Genomic DNA, 19,218 nt, shown 5'->3' with positions numbered 1-19,218 from the left:
CTAAATAGCTAACGGTGTATTTGAGTTACTGGAAGCACAAAGCAGCTGCCCCTATTGTCTGCTGTTAGAAATTTGTCTATTTATGAGCTCAGTTCTTTAGAAAACTCAGAGAAGGCCCGAATACTAGCTAGTGATCACAACAATCAAACCCTGCGATTCAGAATCCTAAAATTTAAAGTGTCAACGGATGGATGATCCTTCCCCCCACATATTCTATTGCACAACCATGTTTTGAAACATACTTTCGTTTCCTACAACCTCCATAAGGCATTTTTCTAAAGCATTATTAGGGATAGTCTCAGTCTTTTACCAAAGGAGGACAGCAATTTAGGTCAAAACAGTCTAACCAGATGGAACGTTCCTCTAGTACATGGAAAAAAAAACAACTAACAACATTTACTTTGGTCACTGTGTTATTCGTTGTTTGCATATTAGAATATTTCTGTATCTCTGACTACTCCCAGTTTGCCAGACAGGGCAGGTTGTCAGAAGCTGCATCTTCTGACTGCTTTAGGCTGGATGACTGCAGCCATCTGCAATTTAAACCTGAGTTGTGCTCGCCTCTTCAGCCTAACTACTGGAATGCATTCCGCCTGATATCACCTTTTCCGTCCCTCGCTGCTACAAAGCTTCTACAACAAATCTCAGGGTTTGCTCAGTTATTTCAGCAATGAAATATTTCATAACCACTTTCCAAAAGCTCAACTGAAACTTCTTTCCTTGAGCTCTGGGTCCTACATAACTGACAGACAGGCATCCCTTATTGTTCAACTGTCATAACAACTGAGATCAGCTGTGGTACTTTTGCTCACAGCGAGACATCTCAATGCTGGAGGGAAGCCCTTGGAGGGGTCTCCATGGATGTCCTTTTCCTCTGGAAACTTTTTTCCATGTTAGTTCATCAGCATCCACCCCAGTTAATCCTAGTGCGTTTGAAGGGCTTATCTTTCCGTTCAGGCTTTACCCCCAAGGAATACAGAGTATTGGCATCAGACTCGTTTTAGAGTAAAAGCATATTTACTGACCATGTCAAATTATATAACATTGTTTTAAATATTTTCTGTTTTTGCACAGACCCTGCTAGATGGACTATTGGGTAAACAGAAGAATAAACGTCTTAGTCTGCTGACCACAGAACACTGTATGTGCTGAAATAGCATTTCTTCTTTCTTGAGTTCTTAACAACAATAGCCGTTTGTACAGGCATTATGGTCACATAGTTTGCATATTAGAATGAGTGGAACTACATCAGTATTTTTCAATCTGAGTTTTCCCTGCTTACTATCATGTTTTCCATGTGGAGCTAGGGGAGCTGGCTGGCATCATAGCAGCTAAAATTCTAGCAGCTTAGAGAATCAAACTCATCTGTACCTGAAAATCAATTACAGCAAAAACGTGTACCTCTTGACAATTGTTTGTTTAATCTATTCTATATGCTCTTTTTTTGAGAGAGAGTGTTTACTCTTTTTCTTCATTAGGGAATTAAACAGGTACTAAAGACAGTAATACAAAAGGAAAAAACAATTGAAGACATTCATCATATTCTGGGCTGCATCTGAGATATAGCTGTGTTCTTACAATGAAGTGAGGGTTCAGGCTTACAGGATTTTAACTTAAATTTGGCTTACAGATCATCTAAAGACAGAAGACTACATAGCATGGTAATACAGCACTTTCTATTTCTAAGTAGGAATCAAATGCAGCTGGGGCTTATGTAGAATTTAGTATATGCAATATCAGGCTAGTGACATCAATGTCCAGTGAGGATCATTCCAAATTGTTTGTCAGAAGTAAACCAGGACTTTTTTCAGCACGTACAATGTCTTTCAGACCAACATCCCTCCACCATCTTAATCTAGGATGTTTAACAGATTTTTTTGGTAATGACCACTACAAAAAAAAAAAAAAAGAATACTTTGGGGAGTTTGGAATCTCTCAAGACCACTGTGCATTTTTCAGTACTGCAACAGTGTTCTTGTATGAACACGAGCAATTAATTTCTTTGCTTAGATCCTTTAGTTCCCTGACAGTAATCCTTTACATTTCTCTGAACAATTGTCTGTCTTGTCTTTTTGAAGTGGCCTATTTTGAAGGCCTATTCCATCAATACATTGTTTTACTGTACTGAGCAAATTGAGGAGGGGAGTTGGGAGTTTAAGACTGATACTGTGATACATATTGATAACCCAGAGTAACAGCGGCTACTTGCAGAGACATCCAGGCAGAAAGTAGAACACTGCATTTCCACTACTCAGACTCAGTACTTGGATTTTACATTAAAATCCACAGCACTCTGTGGCATCTCTAGTCATAACTGTAAGTCATTCTAAAACTCCCTCTCTCAAACCCTCACCAGATAGTCACTGGCTCTCTTTTGTGTTTTAAAGCTCTGAGGCATGAAGCATGCCTTGTCACTTGATCTGAGATGTCTACCTCTACTCTTGTTGAGGACATCCTCTGTCTAAATTACAGTCCTCGTAAGAGGATGCCACACTCCAGCAGAATGTCCTTACCATTAATACTGATTCCATTCCCTGAACTTCAGATTGTAGAAGTTTTTGTTGCACCTGTACTCCATAAAAAATGTTGGGAATTATGACCAAAACATAGCATGTTACTGAGCACAGAGTGTGTGTGTGAGGGGCATATCTGGCTTTAAGAATCACTGAATACTTAAGATGACTTGTTAAAGTAAAAATAATTTAATTGTAATGGCTCATTATTGCCTGACTTTTCTTAGTTTATTCAGCAAGAAACTTTATGCCACATCCCATTGACCTATGCAGATATAAGACTGTACTGCTATGAGATGAGACTATTTTGTGAGGCTATAAAGTGCATTTTTAATTTAAAAAGTAAATATTAACTTTTAAAATTAAAAAAATACAAAATGCTAACATTTATAGATATTAAGAGTCATTCTCTGCTGTTTCTTTTCTCCAATAAATACACATCAGAAAGAAAGAAGGCTTTACTGCAATAACACAAATATGATTTTGGAAAGTAATTAGAAATTATAGTAACTGCTAAATTTTATTAGGAATGCAAATGTTTCCAGAAACTTGTATGCACTGAGCAAAGGCCAGACCATTAAAAAATAAAACAAAATTCACACTTTCAGTGGAAAAAAACCCTTTAACATTTAGCAGGAAATGTTAGCAGGGAATTCATTGCCAGTTCATCTTGTACTTGAATCTGATCGTTCTTGAATGCAAAGATGATCAAATATACACAATATTACAGAAGCACAAACATTGCCAATATAAAAAACCCCCACACTGTAGAACAGCTAGTGATAATGTCCCACAGAAATGCTTGCAGGTATAATTTAGATTTATAGCTACCATTCTTTAGCCTAAATATTGGACTGGAAAACCAGTGAGAAAGGCTTCCTTGAGATGTTTCCAGTACTTCTCAAAAAATCCCTGACAGACAATGATCCAACAAATTTAGCATCCTCCCCGGCTATGGCAATAACAAAGTATGTCCAGTTAATTTGAAGTCTCATCTACAGTTAGCACAGGATAGACAATAAGGCTACAGAGAGAGAAAATTTGATCTTAACCTTAGTAATGATCACTCAAAACTTATAATGTTTAATGACAAAAATCAAAGAAAAGCATTTTAAGAATATAGCATCTGCCAAGCTGAATCAGCCTGATGGTCTGTGAGCCAGTCTTTAGAAATGCTGTGTATCAGATATTTCAGAAAAGTGGGGAAAAAAAATCCCATAGCACGCAAAGGTGCTAGAATTCGGACGTGAACATCTCATCCTAATCTCAAGTAATGAGATAATGATTTAACCCTTGAAGCACAAATTTTTACATTTCTTCTCAGATTTGTTACTGGCTTGTCAGTGTCTGATTTTTAATCACCTACAAAGAAAATTTCAGATTGACTATAGTGTCTAGCACCTGAATGTCTTCAGTGAAGCCCTGATTGTTGTAACAGTGGGGAACATAAAGAGGAGGGGCTAATCAAGATTACTTGAATTTTGAGTATCTATCTCAAACTCTCTCCAATTCTCTTTTCCATGGTACATCAATCCAAGTTTTGCAATCCTTCTTTATATGTTATTTCTGCCAGATCTGTAACAGCCTCCTCCATATTTAAATTTATAGCTGAAATACGGAAAAGGGAATTAGAGAGGGATTAAAAAAAAACAAACCACAAAAAACTTTTCTGTAAGTCACCTAAAGGTTTACTGGCATTTGCATGAACATTTGGTTCAGCTGTAATCCAACAGCAAGTCAGTGCTTACCTTGCAGATCAGTGAGGTCTTGGCCCCAAGTCGAGCAGATTGGACGCACTGGTTGGCTCCTTTCCCACCAAAACCAATGAAAAACTTATGTCCAAGGATAGTTTCTCCAGCTCTTGGCAATCGCGTAGTAAGGCTATTCCAATTTAAAGCAATATTTACATACATTAGTGACTGAAAATAACAAGCATCTTCAAAATAAGAGTTACATTCTTATAATCCTAAATGGTCCAACAGCCAGCCAGTAAGACAAAAAAGACTCAAAAGACCTTTTAGGCTGTCTACTCCACATCCCACCAGTTTAAGTTTATTCCTTATATGCCACCCAGTCAAGCTTCTCGTTTATTACTCAAGAGAGGGATTGCATTTCTTTTGTTCGTGTTTCATGTTTCTACAGGAAAAGAAGCACTTGATCCCTGACTGGGATTCCCCAGTGCTAACTCAATACAGATAAATAATAAATCTATAGGTCTCACTGCTCATGTTATTTTACTGTAACATTCAGCTCAAGTTTACATATTGTTCATTTAATTTCATTACACCTAATTATACCTTCTTGAACCACCCTAAGTAATTTTTCACTTTGTTGGTATTCACGCCCCTCAAAATTGTAGATTGTTTTCAAAACCTTCCTCCCCTCTGCTGTCACTCAGGCACAGTGTACATATTTAACTTTTTTAAGTTTTTCTCTTACAAATCAAGCTTTACTTCTCACCATTTTTTTGTTTCTCAAACACAGTCCAATTACATTTACATCCTTCTGGGGATGGGTGCCCAGAACCAGGTGCACTAATACAAGCGGAGACCCATCAGGAGTGTATTCTGGTTTAATTTCCATTTTGGAAAGAACAAAACAAAACTGTAATTTTGTTAACCCTACCAGATGCTTTGCTATCTCCAGCAAAAGTTGAAAGGAAGAAAAAACACCACTGAGACTATGTGGAAGAACTCCTCCGGATGCAAAAGGCTAGCTTACTTTTGCCACTTCTATTAAAATACATAACTCAAAGGTGTGTTTATAACACTCAGATTACCAAAATTTCTGCCTCCTCAAGCCATACATTCCAGGCACAAGGTTTAAAAATTTAATTCCTTCTATCTCTTAAGCTACAAACAAGTTCACAAAATGTGTGGAGGGAAGGCCTCCTATGATGTACGAGCAACCTGTTCAGTCAATGACAGTTAGCTCAGACAGGTTTCCAAAAGTCTGCAGGGAAGAAAGGGAGAGTGGGGAAGGGGAGTCTGAAAGAATGCAGAGGAATCTGCCCTAATGAGGAAGAGATTAACTTCAGCTCTGTTTGTCAATTTATAACATTATTTTACCAATAAATCTTACAACAGCTTCAAAATTGCCAGCCCTCCAATTCAGAAAAAAGGTGACATGCTTCTGCACTAGCAAATCACTACAGAGTACTTTTTGAAAAGGATATGAAGAATACGTGTGTATTACTTTCTGAGTTTATCCTGCGACTTCTGGGGCATATTGGTGTTTGCAAAATCTTATGGAATTAATGACAGAGCACAGCCTGATTTACTGAAAATTCTCAGGAAAAAGCAAACATTTTTTTCCTACTAATTTTCAATTCCAGCATCCATCAGTCTGAAGGTTTAGGATCATTAGGAAATTAAGAAAACTAAAATTACACTAGCAAAGCCAAACAAGTCCTGAACTCCCAGAAATTAGGATTTTTGCTTTGAAGGAGTTGTTACGGGTCTGTGCTTCATCAGTAGTTACAGTTTCTGGAGAGATGCAGGTAGGAATGCAGACTCTAAGTAGGGATGCTCGCTAACAGAACACCCCAGATTTTAGTGTGAGGGTATGGTACCCAGCCAGCAGGTTTATTTTGTGTGGGTGACCACAGAGAAACCCCAGAAGGCTCACACATACAGCTAATGACACTCATTTTGTTTCCAGAGAGGTAAAGCCGGGAACATTCTGGTGGGAAACGTTTAAACCATTTTAAATAAAAACACAACAGCTTTTTAGAAGTATACTTGTAGGTATCTTATATATATATATGGAAAGGGTTGCTAAGTTAAAACTGTTTGCCGACAGCAGCATCTGGCTGGTTGTTTACAACAATGAGTAACTGTAAGGTTTCAGGGAACCAGGTGTAATGAGTGTAGACAAATAATGTTTATTAATGGTAACATCTATAATTTATCACTATTTTCACCATTGGAAGCCAAAGTAGTGATGGTTGTGGACCAGAGAATGAAGGCCACAAAACTCAGCTGAGGAAGCTCCTATTCAGCCAGTGCCAGGGTACTGCACGCACACTTCTAAAATTATGTGCCATTCAGTAAAGAATAGTTGTTTCACCCAGCCTTGGTAAGAAATAGTAATAGAAGCTCTTGTGTAATTCCTTTCATCCACAGATCTCACTACACTTTAAAAAGCAGAACAACATCATTATTCCTGTTCTGTGGGTGTGAAACTTAGGCAAGTCATTTTGCCTTTTTGTGCCTCGGGTCAGCCAAGAAGCCAGTGGCAAAACCAAAAATAGACATCAGCTCAATCCAGTAGCTCACACTGTCTTCTCATTTAAATTCTCCAGTATGAAAATGGTATCAAGTCTCAATTCATTTTCCTTCCTTAGGGTGTTTTTCAGAGATTATAGCTTATTCTAAATAGAATTTGTTTCCACAAAAAGCTAATATATTTTTAGACGAAGATTAACAATCGCGACATCCCAGCAGACATCTGCTAATAGCACTGCTCTGAGTTCATATGCATTTTCAAGAAGTACGTTCAACCATACACATTCTTGTTTTAGCAGTGACCAGACCATGACTTGATTCTTCTCTCAGTTATGTTGGCATCAACATGCCATTCCAATGGAAGCATCATAATTGCACTGGTGAAAAAACAGGCTTGGTGAGATGAGAATCTGGGCCTTGATGTTTCAAGCAGCATGGCATAACAACTGCCTGTGGGAATCAAACAGCTTGTTGAAGACAGGGAGATGACATTTTTTATTGTTTTGATGGAAAGGTACAAGGCAAAAGGCAAAGGATCAAGTTGGAACAGTGATTTATAATTAGCCAATTTTAAAAATAGGCTAACAGACTAGGCAAGAACATGCAGCAAGTTCCTGTAGCTCACTGTAAACAAAAATCCCACCTTATTACATTTCAAGCATGATCGCCAATCCTTTCAGACCAATTTTCCACTCCAGAAGCCTATTTTTATTTTCCATATTAAACAAATTCAGAGTACTGATCTATATATAAGCCTGGAGGTTTCACTTTCACTGAAACAGGTATTCAGGAAATTTTTTTTTGCTAATATGATGCTATTCTCCTGTCATTTAATTCTGCAACTATACTAACTTTTGATTCACATCACACAATTTTAATGAGCATTTCAGGCTTCTGTTATGAGCAGGCAATGATGACTAATCTGTATGATTAAGGAACCGTATAAATTCTTGGTTTATTGATGGTGCCACAAAGAATACTCAAAATAGCCTAAAAGTGATGAAACAGCTAATGTTACTCCAAAATTAGGCTAAATAAGTTAATTAGAAAAACTGTCACATGGGCTTTCAGAATTGTTACATAAAATGTTTTGTAAAGCCATTTACAACTTTGACGTAATTTGAAAACACTGACCTGAAAAACCTAATATAAGTTGCTATCCAACAGACTACTCTTCACTTATGTGACAAATTCTGATCATCTTTGAGAGGATGAATGGTACAAAGGATACTGAGCTGTCATGTCTTATGAACAACCAGAAACTAAACTTGAAAACCCCCAACACTTATTAGATGGGAAATAAAATTACTATATAATATGTTTTGCAAATTGTGCACCATTCTACTGAATCATATTTATAGAGGAAAGTTCAGACTGAAGCCTCCTGGAATACTTTGGACATTACAAATTAAGGAATATAATCACTCAGAATTTCAACTGAGTTTTTACAAAACAATATTTAAATGTAAAGGACACAGCAATGCTGCCCACATTTGTTCATGGGAAATGAAGACTCTTACATCCACTTACGTTTCAGAGGTTTGGGATGAATAAAAGTACACACATAAGAATTTCACCATTGCAGTAACTTCAACCCTCTCTTCCAGTAAGTGTGGTGCCATGAGTTCCCTTAAAGGCTAGAGCTGATTAGCATTTGTATTTTTAGACAGACATCCCTTCGGAAGGATGGCATTAGAAACAGAACAGAACCCTTTACTACTGTGTTGAAGCACTGAATCAGAGGTGAAAGCACAACTTACTGAGTCATTAATGCCCCTTTCCCTGGTATTCTGGGTTTTCTTGAAAAGTTCCCATCTAAGCAGTGACTAGATCCTATTCAGAGATAGAAAGTCTGAAGAAGGAAGGAGGGGAAAGGGAGAGATGTATATTAGCGGTATTTGCATAAATTAATCCTGAAATTAATCATGGTTTGCTTCCTATTCTTGACACCTAACCAGTGTCTGTTCATTGTTTTCAACACATGAAAGTACTATAAAGATGTATTACTACTGTCAGCTTAAGCTAATGTAAAACCATGCCCTCCCCTCAGCAGCATTTTCCCACTGTTTCTCTTGCATTGCTTTTATTGCTCATGGAGCTTCCTAAATCAACATATTTTTGTTCCAAGGGTCACTTTAATTTGGATCAGCAAATTGGTCCAACTTACTGTACAGCAGCCAGGGTGGGCCAGAACTTGCAGGACTGAGGAGAAGGGGAGTGAGGGGAGGAGCAGGAGTGCCTTTGCTGGCAGCAGTACAGCCAGACTGCCCTAAGCCAATGTTGAAACTTTGACCTGATACTACTTTGTATGTTGAAAACACTGAACGCTATGTAACTAAGGTTTACTTAAGCAGTACAGCATACTTAGCTCATTAGACTTATTGAAGAAAAGCATAAAGTATCAGTATGTTTCTGAGAAATGACATGTGCATGAGAAAGGAAAATAGAAAAGTACATAAATATTTCTCTCTAAAAAAAGAAAACAATATTCTCATCAGGCAACTCAGAGGGGAAGAGAATTTGTATGTTAGATTAGATATCACATCATCTAAGATGATTGTCATTTACATAGTATCAAAAGAAACACTCAGACTTTTTTTTTATTCCTGAAGAAAGGTGAAGATAATCAGGGGTATCAAAATAGTAGCAGAAACACTGTATTTAAAAGTGTCTTAATAAAAAGGAATATAATGTAAAGGTCTAGAATTTAGCTTTGATTCTGTTCTCTTTGAATCACTGAACAAAACTGGCTTTCTGCCCTCCTGGGAATTCCCTAGAACAGGGAAAATCCCTGTGAGATTAGAGTAGGTGTAACTAGCCACAGTCTAGTACATACAATTTACTGGGCTTTCATGATTCTCAGAACTGAACAAATACAAAGGAGGGAACAGTTCTTGCCTCTAACTAGGACTATTAGTACAACATTGTGGTGAAAAAGTCTCAGACCTCTTTTGGATCTGGCTTAACATTTTGGTTTAGCCTTGGTCTGTTTTGTCTAGCTTAATTTTTAAAGATTTGAACACGTGCTATGGGAAAGTATCCATAACACAGAGGCAAAAAGATCACAATTCTTTTCAAAATCTGATGTTCTTGACTAGTTTATGCTTTCATCCCTTTTAATAATCCACTAAAACATCTTATTGGAAGGCAGAAAACTTACAAGATTTATAAAGAGACTACCTCAGGAATTTAGTTAACTACAGCTCGGTTTAAGTATGGGGCTATCCGGTTCTAGGTTCTTAGTCTCTCTTCAGATCTTTAATGACTGAAAAAATTGTTAAGAGACAACCAGAAATCATAGAAAATCTCTATTTTTTCTTCCTCCTATGTCCCTGAACATGGTAAGTTTTTCTTTAAAAAAAATTTAACTTTTCGGACAATTCAAATAATTGGTTATTGCTTGGATGTTTGATGGTCTGGGTTCCCTCTCTAGCCCACAGTAATGAACAGTGTAGAAACACTACTCAAACTGGTACCAGGCAAAATAATTGATCCTTAAAGAGCAGTCCCTTCTCAGGACAGTGCTGAAGCACAGTGACAGAGTGAGATGCAAAAGCTTTACCCCATCATCCATTCAGAGTTTTTTTTTAAACCTGTTTGATTTTACACGGTATACAGTTTGTCACCACAACGCAAACAAGTGAATGATGAATTGGTGCAGAGCAGCAGGAATCTTTTCAATCAGTTTTACCATCAGAGAAAAAATATATTTTCTCAAACACATATACATATGTATTTTTTAAAAGACGAACTGTTTTGTAGATCTGATTACTGAATGGGTAAACAGCTGAACTGAAACAACTGGTGAAAATCTCTAGCAGAGGAGAAAATTAAATGAATGGCTGAGACCACAGGTAGGAGGGCCACAAGACTGATATCCTCTTATACGTGCAATCACAACCTCAATTTAAAAAGACCAAAATTCATAACATGTTGAATGAGAACAGATGTCCACAGCTCTTAAAGAACTTCAATGAACATTTCTGCTGACCCTCTGCAGAGAAGCAAATTTTGCTCTCCTAGATATTAAAAGATGAAACAAACAAGAAGGCATCCAGATGAATGTCCCGAAGCATTTACAGTAGCACACTGTACTACACTTCAGTGAAATGACGATATCACCAAGAGATCAAAATTCCTAAATTATGTTAGGAGTATGAAACCTTCAACACAAAGAAATTATTTGTTGGACTAACTGCCAAAAGTAAAAAGCTTTCTCATGCAACAACAAACCTGTAACTTTTCCTCACATCACTAGCAGTTAAATTTTGGGAAAAGGCGGGCACAACACTGATGAATTCATAATCTGTGGAATGTTTAATTCTGAACTTGAAGCTCTAAAGAGATTAAAAAAACCCCAACCAAATATGAATCTATCTTCAGATATTTAAGTCTCAGCAAACATTCCATCATTCTTACCAAACATCTGTTTTGTATTTAAGAAAGATTGTGGAAATTTTCAAAATTACTACTCTCTAACTTTATTTGCCTCCCACGTTGTTCTTCATTGATGTCTCTCGATTATATTATTTTTGGAAGTGCAGTTACATAATTATTTTCAAGGCAATCTGAAGGCAATGTTAGAATAGACTGTCTCTGAAACATGCTGTGCTCACCCAGGACTGAAGAAGGCTGCCTACAGTTCCTATGCTGAACAGAACATTGTATCATGATGAAATACCAGGGTTAAAGCAAAAAAACCAACACAAAACAAAACAACCTTTGCTACCCAAGGAAAGAGTGATCTTTACATGCCCAAGGACAGATTAAGATAAACAAGACATATGTGAACATTAATCTTTTCTCTCCCTCTTACAGAAAGGATTTATCAGACAACAATGAACAAAGTAGAAATAATATGGTTGAGTGGATAGGCCACTGGGTCCTTGCTCTTGTCATCACGATTTTTTATATACTGGTAAATCAACAAAGTAATCTGTGCTTCCGCTTTACTATCATGCAGAAAATAGAGCACCTACTGACCCCCCTACAAATCTTGTAGTCAGTCATTTCCAGTCTTTTTTTTTATTTAAAAAATAAAAAAGGAACCTCCCCCCCACCATTAAGTACTGGCATTTTGCACACAAGCATATTGTGCTTTATAAACCACAATATTAAGAGCAACATCATAGATGTGTTCTCACTACATAGTCATTAAGATGAAGAACAGTGCAGTCCAAATATTAATAATTTTCTTCGATACGATGTTGCTCTAAAAGCTCATACCCAGGACAATAATTTTGGCAAGTATGATATTTGTCATCAAGTTTGTAAGTACAGTGCTTCCTACAGAATCCATGAGTCACAAATGAAAAGTATAACCAAAACAATACTCAGTTTACATATACTTACTCAATGTGTCATAGATAATAAAAGTAATCAATACATTTAAACTTAATATGAGAATAGAATAGAATAGAATAGAACAGAACAGAACAGAATAGAATAGTTCAGTTGGAAGGGACCTACAACCATCATCCAGTCCAAATGCCTGACCCCTTCAGGGCTAAATTCACAGTGCCTTCACTAGACAAGTTTTTACTTTGAAACTATCTTACCCGTGATTCACTGATAAAAAAAGCCTTATCTGAAGTTCAATCTAATTATAAAGGCATCTACTAAAATCTTGGATTACAACAACATTAAGGCTTGCGGGGCAAAGATGAGAATGTGCAGGGTGTGGGGGATGCCTGGGCTTTGCTGGCCAAGGTTAACTTTCCCGTGACACGTAGGAATCTCCTCTAGGTAAGTACCTTTACCTTTTTCACCATTTAAGCTCTCTTGGGAAAAGCAGATCTCTAAAAATCAGAAAGGTGTAATTCTGTATAACCCTGGCTTGTGATGCCTGCCAATGGACAACTCCCATGTCTCCATTAATGCCCAGAATTTAATGAGTAACGGGGAATGAAAACTGAAGAAAAATCTGCTCATTTTTGCTGCCTCTATATGGAGTACTATGAGCTCCAGCAAAACCATCAACTGTTTTTTTCCCAACAGGTCATTTTTTACTTTTTTCTTTTGGGGGAAAAAAAAAAAAAGAAAAGGAAAATAATTAAAAAAAAAGATTGAGCAATACTAACAGGATATTCCCAATGAATAATACTAACAGGATCAGACAATTAGAAGAAGGAAGGCATATTCACCCTCATTACAGCTGAGAACATGGAAAATGCCTGTCCTTCCATATGAGCACTGAACTTGATCTGTCTTTCCTATTCCTTCCCATCCTTTATTTTCAGCTCTGACCAACACATTTTTTTCTTTCTGCTGTTTATACTATTAAGGTTTATGCAGTTTGTATAAGCAGGGATCTGAGAGAGGATAGGAAGTATAGCAAGTGATGGATGGAATAAATTAGCAAAAGGGAATCATGATTCTTTGGAAGCAAAAGTTATTTTTTGAAAGATGAGAGGCAGGAAAAGAGCAATACAGAAAAGAAGTGCACTGTAAGAACGTGATGTAGAAAAACAACAAGAAGAGGTGGAGGCAAATAAGGGGAATCACAGATGGTTCAGGGATGACATGCTATTGTTCTAGTACAGGAAAAAAGGAGAAAAAATGGACTAAAGTCAGAAATGGAAAGAAGAAATAATAAAACTCAGAAGACAGCACACAACTGATATATTCAGGAACATTACCAACTTCTTATTCTATAATTAGTTGTCACAAAGATCAATGTGTTCTATAAAGCTGCACCTACTTAGGCAACATGCTAGTGAAAAATAATTTTCTATTTTCTTCAGGCTCAAAGTATATGATACTAGGCTTGGAAGAAACCAGGGATGTCAGCATTAAATAACTTACTGCAGCTTGATATAGGGGCTAGCAACTGGAGCCATATAAAACAAGCAAAGAAAACCTTACTGGTAAACTCCTATGGAAAGAACAGCTCAGACAGCTCCTAGAGGCAACATCATATATATGCCTGCCCAGAGTGGTTTTACACAAATTTGTTACCATTGACTGTACGATTTTTATTGCAGCTTTTGATTTGTGCCAGCAGCTCTTTACTGTCAGGAGTACTAAAATTCACCCAAAGATATTTATGTCTAGAAATGCATCTAGGAAAATGGCTATTTCCATTAACAGTACAGCCAGCAAGTAATTCATTAACAAGACAGAACAGAACTATTAATCATATCATTCTATGGCTCATAAAGGGGGAGAAAACACAATATTCTCAGTGTTGGGTGTTAAAATATAGTGCCTAGCAACTGTTTATTGTGACAAATATTTTCAAAGTAGTTCCTTTAGACATTTCCCCTTTGACTGTATTGAATTTTGTATGGCAAACACCTCCATCTGAAAAGGCAAGAGATGTTTTATTTTAAATAGTCAAAAAGAATTTCCAATAATAGCAGGGAAAGTAACTAAAACAATAAAAAACTGTGGGAGTTACATGGTAAAAGAGTATTCATTGGAGCAAGAAATTATAGGTACATTCATAACACAACATAATATTCAATCTGTATCATTGGGATACAGCAGAAGCCCAAGGAATACCCTGAAGTACTGACAATGCCAATGCCCAGTGTATCACTGTTTTGCATGCTATGTACTTGGGACTGCACAGATGTCTAAGAACCCTACAGAAAGCAAAAGGCAACAGTTGTGCTATCTGTGAAGTGGGATGTTATAATGTGAAGCCATGGCCATATGCTATTGTGCATTGCTAAGATAAAATGACATCTTTCTGTATCAGAAATGAACACAAACCTCTCACTCCTGATGTTGATATTGGACAATTGGTAAGCAAGCTTTTATCCCAACAGCCTCTTCCCTGATCATAATGTTACTATTTCCTGACTCTTCATTTTCTTCAAACAGAGGTGTCACTCTGGGTTTTCCAGAGACAAATGAAGGCTCAGCAGGAATGCAGAATGATGGGGAAGCTGCACACTCAGAGGCTGCTCTAACATCACCTGACTTTACACTCAGTAAATATAGGCCAGGTCTGTTATGGCATTAGTAATCTCAGTCTCCAAAAACTACATACAATAATTCTGTCTGTCTGTCTTTTGTTCCATTCCAGCCAGTTGTTTCCATGAACATCAGTGGGAAAAGGAATTTCTTTCTACTGTAGTTACTAACATGGTAATAATTTCAGGGAGAACCTTTTCACATCAGACTTTCTGTGAAACTGGACACATGCAAGTCTTCTACGTAACTAGGGCACACCATTTTGAGATTTTTTTTCCTAATGTACTGACCCAGACTATTTAAACAGATATTTTATGAGAGTTCATTTCTGTTATGTGGGAAAACAGACAGGCTGAAATGTGCATAGGTGTAGTGTATTTCTGTAATTAAACTACATTACCAAAAAAAGGCTACAAATTTTGTCTCGTGTTGCAATACCTAGACTGATGATGTTCTTTCTCTATAAGCTTTTATCTAATCTCTTTTCCCTTTCTCTTCACGCTTGTTTAGAAAAGTCTACTTCCTTGGCTTAAAAATTCTGAAGTATTTGAAGGGATGAAATGAATTATGTTGTGAATCCACCATTTTCATCTTGCAGCATTAGCAACTGTTTTAACACTGGACCCTACATTTTAAATGAATGAATTTTCTTTTGCCATTGCAGTGTTGAAACTGGCCTCTGCTGTCACCAACCCATGAGAAAGCATGTACATACTTAGGAAGGTTCAACAAAGAGATTCAGCTACTGATAGCTGGCAAATAGGGCACCCATTAAAAAGATGAAAAGACTGATAACCACGTTGTTTTACTTTTGTGGGTAGTGTATAATAGCTTACTGACCTCCAAAGGGGAAAAATGCCAGTCTAATGAGACTAGAAAATTATGATACTTTAAGTCAAGCACTGAAGTAGCTCTGAATAACAAAACAGTGAGTACCATGGTGTTTCAGACAACTGTTCTTTGCCAGGCGAGAGAACAGAAGATGGAGTAGCTGATTTTCTTCTCCCATTAGGAAAATATACCCCCAAAAACTTATCACCTGCTAGGATCAAAATGTTTCTGGATTCATTTACTCCATTACCCAAGTGAACTCTCTAGAGAATTAAGCAATAGTTTCCCTGCCTCATATGGACTAAACCTAAAAGCTTGGTAAACACTAGTTTTATCTCACAAACCATAATTTTTAATTGCTAACACACATAGGAAAGGCATAATCCTCCACTGATGATATCATAGTCTACTGCCATGGAAATGACTGCAGTATCATAAACACAGGTTTAAGATGACCTCACTTTCATAGGAAAGAGGGAAATTTCACTGGAATGTGAATGACATTGGGAATAAACATACATACATACTATACAGTGAAAAAACTCTCTTACTAGTCAGTTAAAATATGGAAGATGAAGACAACAGCTAGATGTGCAGCTCAACAGAAAAGGAGTTCTCCTGTCCAAATACTGTATTACTGCCTACGAGCCTTTGAACAGAGAAAGCCCTCTGAACTCCTGTCAGGGTTCCACTCCGTAAGTTCACTACACCAGACAGGAGTGAAATCCCTGCCCTGACAGGCTTACAGTTTAACCACAAGAACATGAACAAAGTATGGCTATAAGAATATAGTGTAGGATCACAGAACAACATTGTAGCTGGAATGCTTCCTAGAATGAGTAAGTACTTCAGAAGTGGGAGGAAGAGAACTATACAGTCTCTTGAAGCACACAAAATAACATGAAGTCAGACGCAAATGCAGAAGTACGATCTCAATGTGGCAAGTGCTAAGTATTTTGGCATCGGCTCAGGAAAATAAATATATTTAACCTTCAGCTCTGAAGTACTCTGAGAGGCGTCAAACAACTCAAGGATTGGAAGCTGAAATTTGTGTGTAAGCTTTGTGTCGCTGTGAGATGGGAATGTCAGGTACTGTGCGGGACCCCAAGTCGAAATGAGACAAGAAGCTTGAGCCGAGAACAGGGAGTGGAGAAATGCAGAAGGTGATAATGATCTCACTTAAGTAGAATCTTTCATCTTGAAGGATCTCAAAGCAATTTACAGACTTAAACAGACCAGACACTGCAGCTGGTAAGAACAGAAGCAGACAGCTGGGAACTCATTCATGGGAAGGAGGAGGTAACAGAGGACTTACTGGGTGCCATATCTTCCAAAATGCTGCTGCTGGGAGAAGACAGCAGGGCTAAACTAGAGCTTTTCCCTGAACCTTGCCACACAGCCATGTGAGAAAACTGCAAAAAGCAAGCAGGCAGCCAGAGCTGGCAGAAAGAGAAGCAGAAAAACAGGGGGCCTCTGGATAGCTGGGGAGCTGTCACTGTTAGGATTGTAGTTTCCCTGCCTTTTACCTCAACCTCAACTCCACAGACTCTTCACACTTTCTGCAGTAAAACCTTATGTCTTTCCTATTATTTTTGCCCTTTTTAAGACCTTTCTCCAATTTCTCTTTACCTTTTTCCTACCTTTTTACAAAGCAAACTGCCCCTCTTCCCCTCCTCTAACTCCAAAATGTTCTCCAAATGCATAGTAGGACAAGTAGTGCTATCTCTTGGTTACTGGGAAGCCAAAGAAATTACTTCAGCTACGGCGTTGATGTAGTACAGGCCTGACTGTAGTACCACAAGGGCTATTCTTTAGCTCAAAAGCACTACTGAACACATACTATTAAAACTGAACTAGATAAACAAGTCTAAAAAACAAGAGTCATATTAGTTATTGCTGAAATGGAATTGCTTCTGGAAGGAAAGACAGCACCTAATTACAGTACACAGTAGCTTAGGACACAAAATGAAAACACCAAATGAAAGGGCAGGGAGGTTTCAATTAAATAGAATCCAGAAAGCAACACTTTTGTTGCGCTTAAGTTAAAAGACATTGTGTGACCAGTTTCACATTCATCTTTCCCAAGACTTTTAAAACTTCCACATTTCCATTTAGGAAGGGGAAAAAAAAGTTTTCATGGATAAGAGCCATAGACAAGTGTTGAGCAGGTGTCCTAGCAGTCCTTCTCAGAGAGGACCCACAGCATCCTCTGTTGCACAAACAACAGTTTCTTTCAGAAAGTACCAGCTGGGATCAATGGCGCACTGTCTCTCGCTTGGGGTTCATAACCTTGGTTGCAAATGCAGCTCTTGTAATGGGTTAAAAAAAGTCATTGGTGGCCTTGCCATAGTTATTTTGTGTTAATTTAAGAAACACCCAACCAGACATTTTCCCTCCTTTTTCCCCTCTTCAATATTTTGTCATTTTTTGTTAGAGGAACTTTGTTGGAAGCTTTTCAGGTCTGGAGTGTAACACCAAGTACTTTTAACACACTAAAACATTAAACTGTGTCTCTCTCTAAAATAAACTGATCACTCAGATTTTGCAGGGGGATGACAATTTAATGACAGTTTACAGCAGTGAAAAGCTTCTTTTGACATGAATGAGCCTGGATCAGGCCCCACATCAGATGAGCAGTGCCTGGGCCACTACAGATATTCAAAAGCTGTATATGAACAGAACACAATTTTCTTACTGAATTCCATTACTGAGGATTTCATCAACTTGATTTTTATCCCGTTTTTCTTTTTGGGCACCCAAGATACAGCTTTCTTCCTGCCAGGCAAGAGAAGGCAAAGGGGAGTTTCTCAAAACCACATTTAGGTCCTCTAAAATCAGGGCAGAACAACAAAACACTGAGCCTGCGCATCCTGTGTTTACCATATACCCAAACTTTGCTAGGTCAGAGAAGAAGACAACAGAATAGTACAGGCTCTGAAATCAAGCCCAGATTTTTCACTATTACATAAACTAAACAATTCACAGATGACACATTCTCTCATGCCTTGATGCCTTTCTCTGGATCCAAAAGATTAATTTCCTCAACTGGACTAAGCTTGTATTCCTTCACAGTTGTGCTTTCCCATGCTGCTGGCAATGTCAGATTGACTAGAATGAGGAGTGGCTGCTGCAGGGGAAGCATTACAGATAAAAACAAAAACACAAATGAAATGGATTTGAAGGATTCTAGAACACTTTTCTCTGCTGCTAGGAGACGCTGAAGAGCAGAAAAAAACATTAAAGCCAGAAAAAACATTAAAACTTGGTGACTGTGCATGCATGAGAAATGGTGGAAATGAGAACACATGTGAAAGACCTGGAAACAAAGCAAAGAAGAAAATGAAGTCATATGTGAGACTTTCTCTGCTCACTGCAAAGAAACATAAGAAAATTCTTTTCCATATTCCCACAAAAAAAGCCTGAAATTATTGTCCCAAATATTGCACTTTAAAAAAGAAAGTACAGACATAGCTTTGGATCATGGACATTTCCAATAAGCCAATGAGCCATTTACTTCAGCACTTCAGCTGACAATAACCACCAGTAGAGACTTAAGAGGAAGACGTAGAATCTCACTAATGGAAATACCTTTGCCATTTTGCACAAGCAGAGATTGTGCTTGGTTAGCGAAGACGATTCAATGCATCCATCAGGCTACTCTGAGATGTTAATTCCAGATATGCATTTGTCACCACTGTCCGCTCCAGTCTAGCAACATACTACTTTGT

The 19,218-nt window shown here is 37.7% G+C and overlaps 1 protein-coding gene across 1 annotated transcript in view; it reads right to left on the bottom strand.

Annotated features, from left to right (window-relative positions):
• The window catches only part of RBKS (ribokinase), a 70,347-nt gene that overhangs the window by 47,051 nt on the left and 4,078 nt on the right, over positions 1–19,218 (bottom strand). Inside the window, exon 2 of the mRNA XM_050894532.1 lies at positions 4,262–4,394. Coding sequence (XP_050750489.1) covers positions 4,262–4,394 — 133 coding nt within the window. The remainder of the gene's footprint in view (positions 1–4,261; positions 4,395–19,218) is intronic.

The sequence above is a fragment of the Gymnogyps californianus genome, chromosome 3 (genome assembly GCF_018139145.2).
Source record: "Gymnogyps californianus isolate 813 chromosome 3, ASM1813914v2, whole genome shotgun sequence".
NCBI lineage: Eukaryota > Metazoa > Chordata > Aves > Accipitriformes > Cathartidae > Gymnogyps > Gymnogyps californianus.
The sequence above is the reverse complement of the archived record's forward strand: the minus strand, read 5'-3'. Positions and strand labels throughout refer to the sequence as shown.